Here is a 13,212-nt window from a genome sequence, read left to right as displayed (position 1 = left end):
TCATTAAACTGTATTTAAAGAGCACATTTATACTTTAGGGATTTTGATGATAAAAGTCACTTTCCCTTGCCAATGTCATGAAGCAACTGTCATAAAACTGTGGCACTTTTATTGATGCTAAAAATCATATGTAATTTGACTTTTACAGCAGGTAATAGAATCCTTCTGGTTTACTGTTTATGGTTTATTGGATCATTCCAAGGTTCTCTTAATTATTCATCCTCATGAGAATGACAATTATTACAAAGGGGGTTTGGCGAAATCTTGCTTTGGTTCAAATAACCCGACACAAACAATTACCAATTACAATTTTTGGCCACAGCAGTCTATGTCTTGGCCACTTTATTCCAGAGTAGCAAGTAGAAAGTAGAGCCATGGGAGGAAGCCGTAGTTCATCTTTTAAGAGTGTCAGAGCATAACTCTAAGGCAGTGGTGGGGAACCCCAGATTTGGGGGCCAAATGTATCCTAGGCCCCTTCATTGAGCCCTTGGGACTTTCCCTCGGCAACACCTCTTCTCCCGACCAATCTCTGCTCCCAAGGCTTCACTTCTTACTGGCCGTACTCTCGATCATCCTTAAGAGCTTTTGCCTGGAATGTGGCCTTGATAATGCCTCCTGTGTCCTAGATGAACAGTTGTGTGTATTGAAGCCTCTGACTTCCACATGGCTAGATTGCAACCCACTATATCAAGCATCACACCTGCTGCTCCACCCATTTTTGCCTCTGGCCTCTCCTACTACTGGTATGTGGCCCCTGGAAGGTTACTCACGAGATAATGAAAAAGTTTCCTGTCCTATGGCCTGGTTCCCAGTGAAGTGGCAAACCTGTGTGGCAGGAGGTGTGCTCACAAGATCAAGATGGAGCGAGAAAGAGAGAGGAGGGAGACTTCTCCATAGGAACTGGAGAAGTATGGAAGAAATGTGGAGGCATTCTAGCCTCGCTGTGTACATACATGCTAGGTTTCTATGTGCAGGAACTTATTTATTATTTAGGGAGGGTTATTCCACCACCTTCAATGTGAGATATATGCCAGATATGGATTTGGCACCTGAGAAAGAACAAAGGGCAGGAATCACCTAACAGGTCGCTGCACAAGGACTCATGCAGTTGGGCTCTCCCCCGTCCTCTTCCCTCATATACCAAAATTGGTTTTGGGAGGCTGCGAGACCCCTCAGAACAGCATGTGAGGGGCGGGGGATCATTCCTTCTGGCAAGCTGAAATCCTTGCGTTGATGAAATGATGAACTTAGCATGAGGTAGAATTCTTCCCTAGGCCTATATCATGGTGGCCCTTTCTGTGGCATCAGTGGTCAAAATGGCACAGGTAGCAGGTATTTGTGGCATTGGTGGACAGGAGCAGAAGCATCCAAGATATGGCCTAAAATCAGTCCTTCACTTCCATGTACTTGTGTCCTGCTATGCTGTTGCCTGCTGTCCAGATCAGTAGACCAGAGGCAAAACTACATGAAAACATCAGGGGTATCTGAACTACAGAGAGCAGCTGAGTAGCTTAGTCTCATGCTCAGAGCTGATTTGTGGCACACTTGCCCCCAAGGCTAGCTGCTGCTGCTTCATATGATACATTGGCAAACCTTTAGTGCAAAAATACCCATTTTGCTCTCCATACCTTTGATCTCTCTTCACTCAATGGAAATCTCACTGTCTTTCAAAAAGGAGAAAACACTTAGTCCCAGAAAGTGTCTGAATGCCCTTCCTTTGATGAGATGTGACTTCAGCTTGACATGAACATGCCCATTCCAATAGCTGGGTAGTAAGCCCCAGGATAAGCCATAGCTCAGCTGGCAAGACACTGTTATATACACGATAGCTGCTTTGTCATAACTACAATAAAAATTAACCTTTTGGAAGCTGTGTAAAGTTTCAGTCATAAGGGCCAAAATAAGCTGTGAAAACAAGGATTAACTTCCCAGCAACAATCCCACCAGAACAGAAGCCACTTCCTTTTCAAATGAAAATGAAGCACATACACGCGCTTCTGTATACTTAGATGAACATGAGAACATCAGCCTGCTCATTTTTCTTAATCTCTGCGTCCAAACACTAATAATAATAATAATAATAATAATTTTTATTTATATCCCGCCCTCCCCAGCCAAAGCCGGGCTCAGGGCGGCTAACAACAATCAAATAAACAATCAAATAATAACACATTCTAAAAATATTTCATTATAAAATATTAGGACCAACAAAGAATCTCTTGTCGATGCTACAAAGAAAAAGAAAGATGAAAGCCTGCAAACCATGTGTATGTGTTCAAGTGCTGTGTTACCTGTCCTACAAGTTCTCAGAAGTTTCTTCTTCCACAAAAGAGGCTTCTCTTTTTCTTCCTCATTCAAATGGCACAAGAATTTCTTTATAATTTCTTGTGAGTTTGGTGGAGTTGAGCTTATCTAATCATTATCTTACCTTTTGCTGCAGATGATACATGTGTTTTCCTTCACACATGGTTTGCAGGCTTTCATCTCTCTTTTTCTTTGTAGTGTTCAGAAGAGATTCTTTGTTGGTCCTAGTCTTTGCCATGTCTCTGCACCAAGACAAAAGTGTGGCGGATCCTTATCTGAGAGATGTTGTTTCCAGATGATGCAGACTTGAGGAAGCTCTACAGAGACTCAGCTACCATTTTGCTCAAGCCTGCAGGGAGTTGGGCCTTGCCATAAGCCTGATGAAGACCAACATCTTGGGTTAGGATGTCGCCAGCACTCCACACATCAGCATTGGTGACTACATGGTTCAGGTAGTAGAACATTTTGTCTGTCTGAGTTCCACCATAGCCAGCAATCTCTCCATCAACACTGAGCTGGACAAGTCTATCCGCAAGGCAGCTGTGGCAATGGCTCACATCTCCAAAGTGTATGGAAGAATGTGGTGCCAACATCCAATACCAAGGTGAAGAAAGTCTACAAGGCTTATGTGCTGAGCATGCTACTTTATGGAAGTGAGTCATGGACAGCTTCCAACTGTCAGGAGTAATGCCTCAATGCCTTCCATATGTGCTGCATCAGGAGGATTTTGGGTATCACATGGCAGGACAGAACTCCAAACAATGATGTGCTCTCCCAAGCATGTTCACACTCCTGTCTCAGCGACGTCTACACTACCTTGGTCATGTCCGCAGAATGATGTCAGGATCTCCCAAGGATGTGCTCTATGGGGAGCTGGCTTCTGGCACCATGCCCATTAGCAGACCAGCTCTGTGTTATAAAGATGGCTGCAAACATGACATGAAGGCTGGCAACATCAATCCCACTATGTAGGAATCCCTTGCAGAAGACAATGGTGCCTGGAGACAGACAGGTCCTGCATCCGCAGCAGTGACCAGAGGAAGAATGACTGCTGGGAGGAGCGTAGAGACAAGAAACACTGTGGTGCATCTGCAGCAGCACATCCAGATGCCTTCATCTGCCCCAGCTGCAACAAAACATGTCTCTCCTGTATGAGTCTCTAGAACCACAGCAGGCACTGTAACCTTCTACGAGCTTGACCTCATCCCCAAATGTGCACTCCTCCATTGTCTCCTGAGGCAGATGGATGCCAGCCAAACATTTGTGTAGTGCTCAGCGCTCTGTAGCTTCTCCGACTGCCCAAACTTCCTGACCTGAAAAGGCTCAATGAGTTGCCTCAATTAAAGTTGGGTTTTAATTGGGACATGGCAAAGTGGGGCAGCTGGCTAGCAACCCCCTGAGTGTAGGGTGCTAATTTTGTTTTTAAGGGAAGTGTTCCCTTTAACTTTTAAGAAATCTGCATTGTTTTCTTTAGAAGGAACAGGTGTTTAGGCACATGACAGACTTCTCACACCCAATGGCATTTTCAGGAAGTTTGAGCAGGAAGGCTTCACAATGCAGACTACCAGATAGATGATTTGCAAAGTAAGGCACAAATTCTCTCAGCTACTTTTAAATTAAGGAGAATGCAACAACAACAAAATCCCACAAAATAGGTCCCCCCCTCCCCAAAAAGTTTTTCTTTTTTTTATAAAATATTTATTAATTTTATTTGAAATATAACAGTAAAAATGAAAATGAAAAAACAAAAAAACCAAATAAAAACAGTTAAAAACATACATTTTTTCTTTTACTTATTTTCTTTTAGCTTATTTCCCGGGCCTCCTCATACCTCCCTTTTTTGTATTCCACTTCAATTTATTGGTTCAGCAAATCCTTACCATTAGATTTTAACCTATTTATAACCCTTTCTTCATATTCTCTTAAATCATTACAGCTGGAAACCCCTTAGTTGCTATCCAACATCATTCTATTTTTCTTTCCTCCTTTGATAATTTTTGAATACAGTTTCTTTTCTCATTAACTACAGTAATGAAGAGTTGTCAAGGAGTGGAGGGAATGGAAGACATTTTCACCACAGCCCTAATGTGTTTGTGTGTGAGAGAGAAAGTGTGCTGATTATTTCTTTATTTTGTTCTTGTACAGACTGTCCATGACACTGATCATTTAACTTGTGACTTTGCTTTTGCTGTAAAGTCTAAATTATTTTCTGAGTGTTTTCACATACGTTGCTTAAAAAGCTCTTTGAACCTCTCTTTTGCTTTTTATGTGAATTCATGTACATTGTTGACATAGGCTGGAAAGTGCCATATTTAAAAAGCTTGGCTATTCTGTAACTTGACATAGGAAGTGAAAGATGTTGTCTTTAAAAAAATTGCCTTTGCGTAAAGTCAGATGCAACATAATGAGGCTGGTTTAGAAATAGCCAGACTAATTTGCAGATTGGAGCATAACCCTTCTTCAGATTTTGCACGTCTTCGAATTTTGCAATAGTCCTGACTAAAAGTAAAGGACCAAATGCATTTTAGTATAAAACACATCTGTACAGTGGCATAAAATATGTATTTAAATGCATATTTTGCAATAAAATATTGGTAATATATAGATACAAAATTTCATGCTTTTTTTTTAACGCAGATTAAAAAATGGGACAGAAAACACTTCTGAATGAATATGTGGGAAATTGACACAGTACAGAAATAGACTGATCCGTCCATCCTTCACCTCACCATATTCAATTTAAACATACTGTTTCCTCTTCCACGGCAGTCTGTTTTGCAAATGTTGGTTTTTTGTGATTATTTTGAATGGCACAAAAATGGCTGCAAATTGTACTGATTTACTTGCACCCATGAATAGCTTATTCTCCCGTATCACCCTGTCAAATGGTAAAGAGATTTTAAAAAACAATATATCAGATTCTGATGGGTGATAAAATGGTCATCTGCATACACCACTACATGCATGTCATATGGGATTGGGATTTGGTTCCTCAAGCAACCTTTTTATACATAACATAATTTTATGAAAAACACGTATCTAAATTGTGTCTCCTGTAAGCTATTGTTTTAGGAGCAATGAGGGGCCACAATTTGCCTGAAAGTGGGGGCAGTGTCTGTCTCTCTCTGTGTGTGTACACATTTCATCAAGGTGCCTTCAACTCTCCCCCGCCACCCCAGTAATTTGATTATGGTTCTTCTGTTACGCTTTCTTTTGGAGTGGTGTAGGAAGTCATTCCCATACACGGAAACCATCTTGTGACTGTGACGCCCCAGAGAACAAAATGCTGATTTGGGGCTGGGGACATGAGTGTAATCACCTGTTTTTGTAGAGCAGATTTGGAAAAGTATAGGGCTGGTTCACACATTCACACTCAGCACTTGATTTGCATGTGAGAATGAGCCATGGCCTGCGAATCATCACTTGTAGAACTTGCATTTCGTCTCATGTCATCCTGAATGCAATGGATTAGCCTGCTTTGGACACACACGCCTGCTTTGAAGTAAACAACAACAGACACCCCAAAGCAACGCACGAAGGATCCTGACCCTGGGCCTCCCACAGCATGTTTAGTTGGCCCTTCAGCTGCTAGTCACTCAGTGTTGAGTAAAGATGTGCTATGAAATCAAGCACTATATGAGGGGAAAGCCCACAATTTGTCATGCTGTCTTCCATTCCCCTTCTCTGAAAGAAAGCTAATATTGATCTATATATTACAAGACCATTCTAAGGACATGGCGTTGCTCATGCAGAATGTTATGAAGGGTAAGCTGTGCCCCGGGACGTAACAAGGGACTTGGTAGATCAGATCAAAGGTCCAGCACCCTGTTTTCATCTGTGGCCACCCAAAAACTCTGAGGAAGAGCACATCTAGGATATGGATGGAACAGCACTCCCTGTTGGCACTCGGGGGTATAATTCCTCTGAACATGGAGGTTCCCTCTAGATATACTAGCTAATCGCAAATATGTGCAGTCATATCACAAATGTGGCTTTCAATCATAGGATCATAGAGTTGGAAGGGATCCCCAAAGGTCATCGAGTCAGACCCTCTACAATGCAGGAATCAAAGCTGAAGCATTCATGACAGATGGCCATCCAAACTCTGCTTAAAGACTTCCAATGAAGGAGAGTCCCCCAGCACTCGCGGGAGACCGTTCCACTTTTGAACAGCTCTTATTGTCAGAAAGTTCCTCCTAATGTTTACTCAGAATCTCCTTTCTCGTAATGGAGATTTGCTTGTCATGGTGTTACCCCACATTTTCCAGTGGTGCTACTATTGCACCTGGTGCTGCATGCGCTATTTGCACTTCAGTCTGTTTATCTCTTGCATTCTCTGTCTCCTCTTTGTTTCTTTGAATCCCCATAGCTGAGATCAAGGCTGTATCGGCCATCTGAATCTCTTGTTGTTGCACTTGAGCTGTGCCAGATACTGCTATCATTCAGAAGCTTAGCAAGGGGATTATGTATTGAAATGATTCCTAAGATATCTTTAAAAAGAAGGAATCTGTAAGAATAAAGGATTTGTCCTGACTTGTCACAGATGGATTACTGCATGCAATACTATAGGGTGATAAAGTGATGGCGTGCAGTGGTAATCCCCCTCATTGGCTTATCAGTTTGTGTACTGTTAACATACAGTCATATTTTTCTTATTCATGATCTCTTACTGTACCTCAAAGCATATTTGTTAAAACTGAAAGCTGTTATCTCTAACAACATCTAAAATCAAGGATGCATGTTTCTCTATTTGTCTGATACTGTTAGGCGGAATCATATTATCTGTAGTAAATTGGGTTGGCTATACATAGTCATTTCACTTGATATACATTATAATTACCCATCAAGTTACCTGTACAGATTCATCATTATAGACTATTCTTCATCTTCCGGGTAAGGGGCATAGCTCAGTGACAGAACACAAGTTTTACTTGTTTAATGCAAAATAAAAAAATTCCTTCCAGTAGCACCTTAAAGACCAACTAAGTTAGTTCTTGGTATGAGCTTTCGTGTGCATGCACACTTCTTGTTTAATGCAAGTTCAAGTGCAAGCTCACTAATGTTGGGCTGCTGCCAGTCAGAGTATATACGTATTGATCTACTCAAGTGGTTGTTAGTTAGATTAGAATCTGCTTGAGTAGGTGGTAGTTGAATCAATGCACCTTCACGTCTTCATAATAAAGCTCTAGCCTTTTTCCTGATTTTAGTGCTGAACTTGTCTGTAATCAAATAATAATAATAATGATACCTTCACGTCTTCATAATAAAGCTCTAGCCTTTTTCCTGATTTTAGTGCTGAACTTGTCTGTAATCAAATAATAATAATGATGATGATAATGGTAATGATAATAATATTAATAATTTATTTATACCCTGCCCATCTGGCTGGGTTTCCCCAGCCACTCTGGGTGCCTTCCAACAAAATATTAAAATACAGTAGTCCATCAGATATTAAAAGCTTCCCTAAACAGGGCTGCCTTCAGATGTCTCCTAAAAGTCTGGTAGTTGTTTTTTCCTTTGACATCTGGTGAGAGGGTGTTCCACAGGGTGGGTGCCACTACCGAGAAGGCTCGCTGCCTGGTTCACTGTAACCTCACTTCTCACAGTGAGGGAACCACCAGAAGGCTGTTGGCGCTGGACCTCAGTGTCCGGGTAGAATGATGGGGGTGGAGACGCTCCTTCAGGTATACTGGACCGAGGCCGTTTAGGGCTTTAAAGGTCAGCACCAACAGTCTGATTTGTGCTCAGAAACATACTGGGAGCCTATGTAGGTCTTTCAAGACCGGTGTTATGTGGTCTTGGCGGCCGCTCCCAGTCACCAGTCTGGCTGCTGCATTCTGGATTAGTTGTAGTTTCCGAGTCACCTTCAAAGGTAGCCCCACCGTAAAGTGCATTGCAGTAGCCCAAGCGGGAGATAACTAGAGCATGCACCACTCTGGCGAGACAGTCTGTGGGCAGGTAGGGTCTCAGCCTGCATACTAGATGGAGCTGGTAAACAGCTGTCCTGGACACAGAATTGACCTGGCTGACACATGAACAGAGTTCCATGGTATGATAGACTCATAGGATCATAGAAATGTAGAGTTGGAAAGGACCATGAGGGTCATCTAGTCCAAGCCTCCTGCATTGCATGAAACTTTTGCCCAGTGTGGGGTTCAAACCTACAACCCTGAGCTATCTCAGAAAACTAGCTTAGCACTGTAGGAAGAAAACTAAAGAAAAGTGCTGACAGCTGCTGATGTCCTTTTTCTTTACCTCAACATGTACTGCAGATGTTTTGCCCGAGGAGCCGCCTCCCAAAATGCCTCAGATTTTGCTTTAGGTGCAATTAAATGGTAAGTGTATTAAGGGCTAATGAGTGACTTGATTCCATGAATCAGCCCTTCAATTAATCCACAACATATTTGTTTACTCAAGATGGCAAACCAGGTCCTGTGCCAAATGCCTCCTTGTTTCATGGAAATACCAGGCATTTGAGAAAATAACAGATTCTTAATGCATAGTTAGTTGTTGAAAGCGTTGCTGATGACACATTAACAGTATTATTAAGACTATTGAAACAAAAGATGTTAGTGTCAGCAAGTGTGGTGTAGTACCCTATAATTGGGGAATAATGAGAAGAGTTGGGTGTGGAGGGAAGGGAAGGGAGCCAAAACATAACAGATGGCTGGCTCAGGCTTACCTAGGAGAAAGTCCCATCAAACTTAATGAGGTCCCCTTCTGAATGGACATGGAGAAAGTTGCACTATCACAGAATCATGGAGCTAGAGGGGGTCTTGTAAAGCATCTAACTCAGTTCAGTGCTCAGTGAAGAAGACCCAGAGCTGGCGCATTCGCAGCACATGGCTGTTCAGGGATTTGCAGAGTTGACATACCAAGGCAACCATAGAGACAATCCTTCAGCCCACCAACTGCTTACTGCTCTCTTCTGCTAATGCTAAAAACTTGGCAACTGCTTGAGAGATGCATGGGTCATTATCAGTAGATATTTACCATAATTAATGGTAAAGAGCTCGGCAGAGGGTTAATTAGATGTTCACGAATATCATTGTACAAATTGCAAGACGTGAGGCATGTCCCACTGTTTTCACCTGAAGTTCATTACATAGGAGTCCATTGGAATGCTGCACAGTATCTTCCTAGCAGGACTTGGGAAAGCAAAGCATTCATTCTGGCAGACACAAAGGCTTTTTGACATATTAGCACATGCAGGTTGTTAATTTAATATGCTGGATGAAAGTTGTTTTCTCCACCCCTTCATCTAAATCATCAAGAACGCTGAAGATTAACAGCACTCCACCAGAAGCCTCTCTCCAGTTTGACAATGAACATGTGAAACCTCTCACTTTTTAACTCCTCAGATGGATTGTGGTGGCTGCTTCATGAGTGTACTTACCTAGAGCAGAGGGGGAGGAGGTATTCTGCCACTTTGCATTACAGCTCTCCACCTGAAGTGAAAGTTGGTTACTTATTTGCTTGCCATGTTATGCCAAAGTTGATTTTTGTGTATCAGAGATGTTAAGTGTAATGCAAATGCCTACTACATATTCATACATTTGTTCTTAGGCTAAAGTGCTCTGCTTGTAAAGCCATCTAAGCTGGAGATATGTGAGCACCAAAAAGGCAATTACTTCACTCCATCAGTTTGGACTAAAAAAGAATACCATTAAGCTCTTTGCTTTAAATTTATTGTTCTAACAGGGAACAAGGAGAAGATTCTGTTGGGACACAAGTACAAGTATCCAAATTAGGAAGCTTTTATTCAATTATAATATGACAATGCCAGGCAGCTTTGTTTGCACAATCTGTAATTTACTAAATTTATGCACCTATCACAAGCAGTGTGCATATCTCTCTTCATTGATAATTTATCACATGGCGGGCGGGCAGAGTAAAGAAAGCCAAATCTAACACAGAGAAAATATTTCTTTCCTTCTTAAAGACTCATGCAAACTAAAAAGCCTTACAGATGCATGTTCTCCACTTGGTGCCCAAAATATGAAGTGGTGATTCTTGCATTGTGAACAAGTCATCATAGATCACCCACCACTGGCAGAACCTTCACACTACCCAGAGTCACCTCAAATGCAACACATGTCACTGGAGTCACTTCACTGAGTCAGATACCCATCACCAAATGCCAAAAGGCAAAGTGGTGATTAGAAGAGATGTCAGCCAATCCAAAGTTATTTGTTGTCAGAGAGGTTTCAGTAGAACTTTTAATTTGGATCTCAGAAATGCAAGACTAACTGCACAGCAGAGAACCCAAGTCACATTGAGTATGCCCAACAGGGACCTATGGTCACTTACTGACTAGCACATGTGTTTGCAAACAGCTGGCTGTTGAATTCACTTTGTATATGTAGATAGACTCATATCTAAGGTATAAAGTGGCCTGAGTTCACCAATGACAAATTTAAACTAGATTTAAATTGAGTTATTTATTTTGAGGCGGTTGGAGGATGGATGGCGGCTAACAGATTGAGGTTGAACCCTGACAAGACAGAAGTACTGTTTTTGGGGGACAGGAGGCGGGCAGGTGTGGAGGATTCCCTGGTCCTGAATGGGGTAACTGTGCCCCTGAAGGACCAGGTGTGCAGCCTGGGAGTCATTCTGGACTCACAGCTGTTCATGGAGGCACAGGTCAAATCTGTGTCCAGGGCAGCTGTTTACCAGCTCCACCTGGTACGTAGGCTGAGACCCTATCTGCCTGTGGACTGTCTCGCTAGAGTGGTGCATGCTCTGGTTATCTCCCGCTTGGACTACTGCAATGCGCTCTACGTGGGGCTACCTTTGAAGGTGACTCGGAAACTACAACTAATCCAGAATGCGGCAGCTAGACTGGTGACTGGGGGCGGCCGCCAAGACCATATAACACCGGTCTTGAAAGACCTACATTGGCTCCCAGTACGTTTCCGAGCACAATTCAAAGTGTTGGTGCTGACCTTTAAAGCCCTAAACGGCCTCGGTCCAGTATACCTGAAGGAGCGTCTCCACCCCCATCATTCTGCCCGGACGCTGAGGTCCAACGCCGAGGGCCTTCTGGCGGTTCCCTCATTGCGAGAAGCAAAGCTACAGGGAACCAGGCAGAGGGCCTTCTCAGTAGTGGCGCCCGCCCTGTGGAACGCCCTTCCAGCAGATGTCAAAGCGATAAACAACTACCTGACATTCAGAAGACATCTTAAGGCAGCCCTGTTCAGGGAAGTTTTTAACGTGTGATATTTTACTGTATTTCTGTTTTCTATGGAAGCCGCCCAGAGTGGCTGGGGAGGCCCAGCCAGATGGGCGGGGTATAAATAATAAATTATTATTATTATTATTATTATTATTATTTGAAGCCTATAGCTTGTTTCTTTTTTAAATCCCTTAGCAAGACAGTATGAGGATTCCTGGATAGTGATAATAAAGGAAAACAGAAGTGTGATCTACCTACACATGCCCTTTTGTCCCTAGTTGATAGGCCTCCTATTCTGGGAGTTATACATTAGTGCTATCACATTCATGTCTTTCTTGTGGGATTCACATACGTATCTGGTTGACCAGTGTGAGAAGGTAGATGTTTGGTCTGATCCAGTAGGTCTCATCTTAAAGGTAAAGGGTAAAGGGATGCCTGACGATTAGGTCCAGGCGCAGATGACTCTGGGGTTGCGGTGCTCATCTCGCTTTACTGGCTGAGGGAGCTTTCGGATCATGTGGCCAGCATGACTAAGCCACTTCTGGCGAACCAGAGCAGCGCATGGAAATGCCATTCACCTTCCCACCGGAGTGGTACCTATTTATCTACTTGCACTTTGATGTGCTTTCGAACTGCTAGGTTGGCAGGAAGGTCTCGTCTTACTTGCCATCTTATGTGGCTGATGGTGGATCAACCACACACTCTGGTCTCTGCCATTACACAATGCCCATTAACAGCTTGAGATGAATTTGAATGTGAACAACTATTCCTTTTATTGTTGACTCAAATGAATTGCTGGCAGCTGTTGGTAGGAGGATAAATTATCCAGCAATATAACGTGCTCATTTTGCAGAATTACATATTTACTTTCTGAGAAATAGTTAATGAAAACTTATCTGGAAGTTGAATGAATACAGAGAAGGTTGATAGAATGATTCAAAGACTACATGCATTAGGTAATCACAAATAATAATTTTAATAGACTTGAATTATAACCTGAGAGTGTGCATGCAGATGGTTTATTCCTGTAATTGTGGGAATATACACTACAAATGCATTATTTTTTTCAGATATTATGCTGCTGATATACATTTGAATTTATCAGTCTATTATGGAAATGGAATAGCCTACATTTGTTGGCCAGTATGCTGAGTCTACAATCTCCTCCCACTCATCTCTGCCCCCCAAAGTGTGTGTGATGGGGTGGACTATCATAAAAATATTATTCAGAAATAGTAACACATAGGCTAACTTCCCCAGACTTTGTCAATAAAAAGTAATGGTGTATTCAATGGTGACTTTCTTTCTCACTAATTATAAACCATAATACAGTGGTACCTCGGGTTACAAACGCTTCAGGTTACAGACTCTGCTAACCCAGAAACAGTGCTTCAGGTTAAGAACTTTGCTTCAGGATGAGAACAGAAATCATGCACCGGCGGTGCGGCAGCAGCAGGAGGCCCCATTAGCTAAAGTGGTGCTTCAAGTTAAGAACAGTTTCAGGTTAAGAACGGACCTCCAGAACGAATAAAGTACTTAACCTGAGGTACCACTGTATAGCTACTTTCTCTGCTAACAGCAGCAGTTTCTTCTTATTATTAAAATAACCCTACTTTTTCTTTTGTTAGGAGTTTATTATTACACAAACCAATGAAGACAAAAGATTAAGGAAAGCCCCCCCCCCCCCGGTCCACTGCCTTGTCCCTGGCTAAAAAAATATGAAAATATGTTCA

The 13,212-nt window shown here is 42.4% G+C and overlaps 1 protein-coding gene across 10 annotated transcripts in view; it reads left to right on the top strand.

Annotated features, from left to right (window-relative positions):
* The window catches only part of PCDH9 (protocadherin 9), a 761,173-nt gene that overhangs the window by 77,869 nt on the left and 670,092 nt on the right, over positions 1-13,212 (top strand). The window contains exon 3 of one of the 10 annotated variants that reach the window (XM_083501084.1): positions 2,503-2,675. The exons of the other annotated variants lie outside the window; for them this stretch is intronic. Within the exon in view, the coding sequence (XP_083357210.1) occupies positions 2,503-2,532 (30 nt within the window). The 3' untranslated portion in view covers positions 2,533-2,675. Of the gene's footprint in view, positions 1-2,502; positions 2,676-13,212 lie in introns of those variants that run through there. 10 annotated transcript variants of the gene reach the window in all.

This window comes from Podarcis liolepis, assembly GCF_965112155.1.
Source record: "Podarcis liolepis genome assembly, chromosome: 4".
Classification (NCBI taxonomy): Eukaryota; Metazoa; Chordata; class Lepidosauria; order Squamata; family Lacertidae; genus Podarcis; species Podarcis liolepis.
Note: the sequence above shows the minus strand (reverse complement) of the source record. Positions and strands in the feature narration are given on the sequence as shown.